The sequence below is a fragment of the Aspergillus campestris genome (assembly GCF_002847485.1).
Source record: "Aspergillus campestris IBT 28561 chromosome Unknown P168scaffold_19, whole genome shotgun sequence".
NCBI lineage: Eukaryota > Fungi > Ascomycota > Eurotiomycetes > Eurotiales > Aspergillaceae > Aspergillus > Aspergillus campestris.
Window position 1 is genome coordinate 30533 of NW_020194354.1, and position 8593 is coordinate 39125.

Genomic DNA, 8593 nt, shown 5'->3' on the forward strand with positions numbered 1-8593 from the left:
TGTATTTATAATAAGATTTTATATTAATCTTATCTTATTTTTTCTCTTAAAAGAGATATAGTTCTTTAATATCTTTATAAAATAAAGACTAAAATATCTAGTTTCTTTTATATAATAAAGTAATCTAAAAAAATATCTTATTAAGCTCTTCTCTAGATTTTTAGATTACTTATATACATGTATAAAATCTTTTAGTAATCTATATTTTATCAGACTAAAGTATAGAATTTTATTACTTAATTATCTAATTAATATACTTAAGCACCTATTAAAGTTATATATACTTGTTTTATTTATTAAGAAGAGATTTTTAAAAAGCTTTATAATATTTATAGCCTTGTTTCTAAAGTATATGGGTTATTATATCTTTAGATACTAAAAAATTTATATATCTTATAATTCTAGTATAAGAAAGATAATATGTGAACTTAGAAGATCTTATAAAATCTTTTATTTTATTTATCTCTTCTTTAAAGAGCTTAGAGGGCTGCCCTTTAGCTTTATGTAGTATTAGAATATAAGCTTAGCATATATATTATACTTGTTAGTAAGTAATATAATCAAGAGTTCTAGTAATTACTTTATAGGTGTAGCCCGTGTTATACCAAAGGGTAAGGATTCACAACTAATCATCACGCGTTAAACAAGGTGAGTATTCAACCTCGGGTAGAGGAGAAGGAGTCATATTAATAATATAGAGGGCTGCTTGGTTGGTAAAGAAGGTGAGTTGGTAAAGGAGGTAGGTGGTATAGCCTCTAGGGGTCCTAATTAGGAAGGCAGTCATTTAAAATCTTAGTGGTAATTAGGGCAAATTGTGGACCGACCTAACAAAATTAATAGGGTAGACCAGAGTAGACTATATCTTTTTATAAAACTAGTTAGTATCTAAAGTATAGGACTTCTAGATAATCCTTGATTAATAATCTAATTAATAATTATAAGATTAATAAATTTAATTATTATTAAGCTCTTTTACTATATTATAATTTAACTAGCTATTTTATATAAATAATCTTTATATTTAAATCTTATATACTCTAGTTTACTTATAATAACTTTATAATTGCCTTGATTATGATATTTAAGATAAATAAATTAGAGTCTTATAAATTATTATTTTTTATATAAATATATAAATAAAAATCCCAGGTCTATAAGTCTTTATCTAGCTATTTATATATTACTTAATAATTTTTATCTTAATTAAGCTCTAGATCTAAAGCTAAAGATTACTCATTATTAGCTACTTAATAATAATAAAAATTATTAATACTAGTATTATACTAATCTTAGCCTGTATTATAATTTCTTAAGCTTGTTTTATTTTTTATAAAATATTAATTATTTTTAACTTATAAAACTAATCCTAGATTTCTTGATTTTAAAATTTAATTTATTATCTTATAATTCTTAATAAGTTCTTAGATTAGAATCTTAAAAATAAAAATATAACTAAAAATTTCTTATAAAAAAAGAGTTATAATATATAACTAGTCTTAATATTATTAATTAGCTTAAAAGATTTATTATTAAGCTACTAATTTTAATAAGAATAATATATTTATTTATTAAATACTTTTCTTAATATTAGTTTTAATATACTTTATTTATAATTATATTATTACTTTAATAATTAATTTACTATATATTATAGAGAAACCCTAAACTAAAATTATTTAAAGTTATTATTAAATTATTTATACTAATTTAAAATAGCTATTTACTATACCTAGGTTCTTTAATATAATAAAATAATATTATAACTTATCAGGTATCCTAACAGGCAGTTTATAAGCTATATTTTAAAAAATAATTATTATATTTATTACTATTACTATTAAATAGCCTGATAAGATTAGAAGTAAACAGAAGTAAATAGAGTTATAACTAGTAAAAAAATAAGCTAAAAAGAGCTTGATTTAGGAGAGAAATTTCAAGAATTTAATTAATAATCAAAAAGATCTGTTACCTTACACTAGAGATATATTTTTATATATTATTATAATAAATCTTTATTAAATAATTTATCAAGAATAATTACTTATAAATCTTAATCTTATTATTTTATTAAATATTATAAGTTATTCAAAACAGGGTTCTTATATAAAATCTTAATTAATTTAATATAAATCTTATTATATCTTTCCTGTACTAGCTAGAGAGATAATTATTAAAAGATTATAGAAAGAATATAGATTAATTACTTATTACTAAAATTATTTATCTAGTAATTATATTATTTTAATAAAAGTTACTAAGTATAATTATTATAATTATAAGAAAAAATAATTAAATAATATTATTATATATTAACTTATATACCCAGGGTTTATACTAATAACAATAATTATTAAAAAAATATAAAGATAATTATAATACTTAATATAAATTTAATTATAATCTTAATTATAATCTTAGTTATAATAATCTAGCTATTTAATAAGAAAACTATTATAATATATATATAATTAAGCTTATAAAAATTACTCTAGCTCTAGAGCTTATTATAAATAAACTTTACTAATATTTAATTATTTTTATTAATAATTAAGTAATTATTTAAGTTCTTATAAATTCTTACTAGTACTAGTCTAGTTAATATCTTATATATAATATTATTAAGTAAATTAATTACTTTTATATTTATAATAAGTAACTTTATATATAATAATTACCTTGTTATATAAGAATAACAGGTAATAAGTATATAAATATCTTAATTTAAATTATTATTATAACTTTTTAATTAAACTTTATTTTATAAACATATCTAATAATCTCTCATTACTAATTATTATAAGATAAAGTTATTAAAAAATGAAAAATTATATAAGAATCTAGCTCTAAAGATCTTTATATATAATAAATCTTATTAAAACTTATAAAGAATATACTTAAGTTTTATATTTAATAAAGTCTTTTATAAAACTTAAGAAAATTACTCTAATAAGTTATTTTAATATTTTTAATATTATAAAATTTATTATATACCCCTATAGTTAAAGGCTATAATTATTTTAATATATAATTATTATATATTAATATTATATAATCTTATAATTAAATCTTTTATAAAAATATAATTATATTATAAATTGTTATTTAATTCTTTGAATTCTAGATCTAGTATAATAAATATATTAGTATATATTATAAATATAACTTCTTAGCTAATTTAAAGACTTAAATAATATACTTATTATATAAATTTATAATAAGAGTTTTTAAATAAAGAATATAAAAGATATTTTATAAGAAGAGTAAAAGAATTTTTTAAGTAATTAAAAATTATAATTATAAGAGAACTAGTAAAATTATAGACTCTTTAAGATTAGTAGTATAAAATAATAATAAGAGATATTTTAAGCTTATATTAGATAATAGGCAAGCTTAACAAGGAAATAAAAGTATTAAAAGTTAATATAACTAGATCTTATAAAAATCTAGATAAAAATAAGCTAGTAGGTATTCTCTTACTAACAAGATTTATGAAGAAGGAAGTTATATTAGCTAGGATAAAAGAATATAGGATCTAAAGAGTTTATATATTTAGTAAATTATATTAGCAGTAGCCTAGCTGTTAATAGATAATTTTTACTATTCAGAAATAGGCTGAGATAAGCAAGTATGACCTAATATTATATTAATTATAATTAAGATTTTTATAATTAATATAAAAAAAACTTGAAAAATCTTTAACTTTTTTTATATGGTGGAAATTTATAAATCTTTTTTAGTTATAATTAATAATATTATAATTAAAGTACTTTTTTTAATTATAATTAATATTTTTACTAAATACTTTATATATTTTTTTAATAATTTATATAATATTACTAGATATATTAAGAATCTTATTATTATTTTCTTAAGTATAAAAAAATTTATTATTCTTAATTATAATATATAAGTTACTTATAAAAAATATAATAATAAGTTAAATAATACAAGTAAGATATAACATATAATATTAATTTTAAATAATTTAAAAAAGTTTAAAATTATAAATTTTTATTAAATTAAAAATAAAGCTATTTTATAAGAGTAGAGAATATAATATTATTATTATTTATATTATTTATTATTATCTTTAATAAGTAATTATAAAGATTATACTTAAAAAAAACTAATAATATAATAATTATAAGAAATTTATTTATATAAAAGCTAGATACTGGTCAAACGTCTAAAATAATCTTATAATAATTTGTATTTTTTATTAAAAAATATTTTATAAGTATAAGAAATCTTTTTTAACCTGATCTTATTTAATAATCTAAAAGAATTAATATCTTATTAATTACTAAAAATTATAAGAAAAATTATATATATATTTTATTAGATAACTTAAGTAATCTCTTCTTAATATACTTTTAATTTGATATATTTAATTGATAGGATAATAAGATAATTAGAAAATTGATTATTTATTTCATTTATTAAAATCAAATTTATTTAATAATTTAAAAGAATAAATAACAGGTAATAATAAAATAAAAAACTTAACTAAAAAAATCTTATTTATTATAGATAATTATAAGACTAGAAAATAAAAGTTATTAGTATTAATTAATATTATAAAAGAGATTATTTTACTAACTTTTTATTAAGTATTTAAGTTATTCTTTATTTGAATATTTGTAAGCGGCGGCTGCCGATATCAGGGAGGGTTGGGAGTAGACGTTGTTTAGGCGGCTAGTCCCCTACTTGTCAATGGATGTCTCTACGAGGGGGTGGAACGTGGAAAGTTAGGTATAGTGTAATTCAAAACGAATCGCTAGGGTCCTCTCCCAGCGATTCTCTCAGTCTATTATAAGCGGCGAGTACCCGTCAGTTAGACGTCGGTCCGCTATCTACCCGCAGGGGTGTCCTATATCCGCCTTTGCCAAGCCGAGCGCTGAGCCTGCATTTCTAGTCGTGACAATATTATAAAAAAAGACTTCTTTTGATAATTTCTTTTAAATATAATAACTTATTAAACTAGTTCTAAAATTCTCTATTAATCAATATTGAAATAAATAAATATATAAGATATAAAAGATATGAGATTCTATCTAGAAATTTTATATAAAAAACATTTTTCTTAATTAAATTAAATAAATAGTTTTTTAGTCTTTCTTTACTTTCAAGCCTAGATAATAATATTTTATTATTTTTAAAAAATAAAATTTTTTATTTAATTACTTAAATATTAAATAAAATCAAGATCAGGAGTAAGAGAATAAAAAAAATAATTATTAATAATTATTTAATTATTAATAAAGTATTAAGAAATTAAGAAAAATATTACAATAATATTATTTTATAAATATAAATTAAGAGAATTATATTAATTTATTATAATAATTAAAAACTTTTTATTATTAATTATATAAATAATAAAGAATAAAAAAAACTAATATTTAAAAGTTATAATAAGAAGAGAATATTCAATAAATTAAAATATAATTTATTGAATATTTATAATATAATAATTATAATTAAGATAATACTAAAGTATAATATAGTATATTAATAATTATATATATAAAATATTATTATTATTATTACTTAATTAGATTTAAATCTTTTTCTTGATTATAATTAAATTCTTATAATTAATATAAAGTAAGTTAAAAAAATCTTTTATAATTTTCTTTAAATTAATAAATATTATATTTATAGTTAATATCTTTATAAATTATAATTACTAATTATTAATTGAGAAACTTAGTAATATTTACTTAAGTAATAATAATTTTATAATATTAATTATTATAAGTATATTAAAAATATAAATTTTCTTATTAAAAATATATAAAATCACTTATATATTAAAGTATTATAATTATAATTAATTAATTTAATATTTAATATAAGATTTTATTAAAATCCTAAGATTAATATAAGTAATATAAAATTAATAATATAATTATATATATTTTGAACTCTATATCTTAATATAATAAGAACTTTTTATAAAAAATAAAGATTTTATTTATTATATTTAAAATAAAGAAACTCTAAAGTTGATAAGATAGGATTAATTTATATTTATTTTAAATATTTTTTAAAGAATTAAATATTCTTTTTCTTATAAGTTTTAAAGAGATTAATTTAAATAATGAAGTTAACCAGTAGTTAACCTGACTAGAATCTTATGTTACGGAAACCCAACAAGGTTAATACCCCATGAAGATGGCATAGCCAGGCAGAAGCTTAATACTAATTAATTAATGGCAGGATTAGAATCCCTGATAAGAAGAATATATAAGGTATATAACTATATACTCAGGTATTTACTTTAGAAAATATATAATAAAGTATATATAGTCTATAGATAAGCATGCTAATTAAATATATTTTATCATTTACTTTAAGAAGTATACAGAGAAGTATATAAATAAGAATATATAAGAATACTTATTTACCTGTATCTATAATTTAATTAGTTATATTTAATATATAGTTCAAGTCTGAGTATATATTTAAGTCTAGTTTTTACTTATTTATACTTTACTAAGTATTAAATATATATACTTAATATATCTTACTTCTTCTCTTACTTATTAATTATTTTTAGACTATTAGATTATCTTGTTAATTAATATAATTAGTATAATTATTATATAAGATCTTAGATTTATCTAAATTTATTATTAAATTATTAATAAGAAGATTACAGGGCGCTCTTTATCTTAAATAATCTAAATTATTAAGTATTAATATAATAAAGTTTAAAGAGATTCTAGGATCTTAATATATTAAATACTAGTTAATATAAGTAAAATCTTAGATTAACTTAAAATAATTTAAAAATATTATTATATTAAATAATAATAGAATAATTATATTAATCTCTAGAACTAGTAATAAAAGTAGTTAAGATAAAATTAATATTAGATTAACCTAATTAAATATTATAAATATAATTAAGTAACTTTAAGTATATATTATAATCTTAGAGAGATAACTTATAACTTAAACTATTAAAGTTAAAATATTGAAATTATTTAATAATACTTGTTCCAAGCTTTATATATTCTTAATATAAATAAATATATATATAAAAATAAATAGAAAGTTGCTACTAAGATAAATAAGATAATATTTATTATTATATATTTATTAGGTTTAATATTTAATTAGTTTAAATTATTTATTAAAGATTTTTAAGATAATATTAAACTAGATTAAGATAATAAAATTAAAAAAGTATTTAAAAATTATAATAACTTTAAATAAAAACTTAAGATAATATTTAGAGATATTAATTTAATATAAAATATAAAATAAAAATTATAAAAATTATAATAAATTAAATTAGTTAGCTAGTAATATATCTTAGAATTCTAGTAAATTATATTCTAGTTAGATTAAGATAATAATATATATATTATATAATTTAAAGATCTTAAACTAGAAGTTTAAGAGAAGTTAATTTAGCTAAAATAATTAGATACTTTTAATAAGATAATTACATAAATAGTTAAAATTAATAATAAATTATTTAATTTTAATATTAGATATAAAAATTAATTAAATAATAGGTACTAGGGTAATTAGAGAACAGGATAATATAATATTATTAATAAATAATAAATATAATTAAAAGATTCAGAATAAAATAGTTCTTATAGATTATAATTAATAAAGCTAGATATAACTTAATATTAAGAAATTCTTAAGAAAAAAAGAGAATATTACTAAAATAATAAAAATATATTATAAGTATAATAAATAAGATTATATAATAAGGGAATATTAATTAAGCTAATAATAAAAAAATAATAATTAAAAATTATTTATAAAAAAGCTAGAGATATTTAATATAATAATAAAAATAAAAGATTTAAGATAAACTTACTAGCTAAGAACTTATATATAATTTATAAAATTAATTAATTAAATAAATCTATAAATATAAGTAATTATTAATAAAGTAATAATAATAATTATAATATAAAGAATTAAAATTATCTTAATAAAAAAATAAAATAATAGAATTTAATAATAAAAGTAATAAATTTTATATAAAAATAAATAAATCTAATAAAGCTATTAATATAAGTAAGCTAGTTAAAAAAAAAAATTTTCTAGTATAATTTAAGATAATATTAATTTAATTAATAAAAAATTTAATACTTAAGTAAAAGACTTGAGACTAAGCTTAAAAATAGATATATTTTAAATATTCTTAAAATAAGAGAAATTTACTAAAAAACATAATAAAGAAGTTAATATATAAGATATTATATAAATATTAGTTAAGCTAAGAAAGTAATTAATTATAATTAATAAAATTAAAAAGCTTAATAAAGTTATTAAAATAAATATTTATAATAGGATTAGAGATTATACTTATTAAAATCTAGAATATTAAAAAAAAACTAATAAATTATAAGAAATATACTAGTAAAAGTATAAATATTATTTAGGAATATAATATATATAATATTAAAAAAATAATATCTAATATTATAATAAACTTATAAATCTTAAGTATAAATAATATTCTAACTTATATAAATAAATACTATAATTGTAAATAATACTTATATATATATTTTAAGATATACTTATAATTTATGAATAATACTTATATATATATTTT

The 8593-nt window shown here is 15.6% G+C and overlaps 1 protein-coding gene across 1 annotated transcript; it reads right to left on the minus strand.

The window, feature by feature from the left end:
- Positions 1–343: 343 nt before the first annotated feature.
- P168DRAFT_245240 (uncharacterized protein) lies at positions 344–502 on the minus strand (the record flags this gene model as incomplete). Its single annotated transcript, XM_024833959.1, has 1 exon — positions 344–502. A coding segment is annotated over one exon (159 nt), but the record flags the coding sequence as incomplete, so codon positions are not given.
- Positions 503–8593: the final 8091 nt, after the last annotated feature.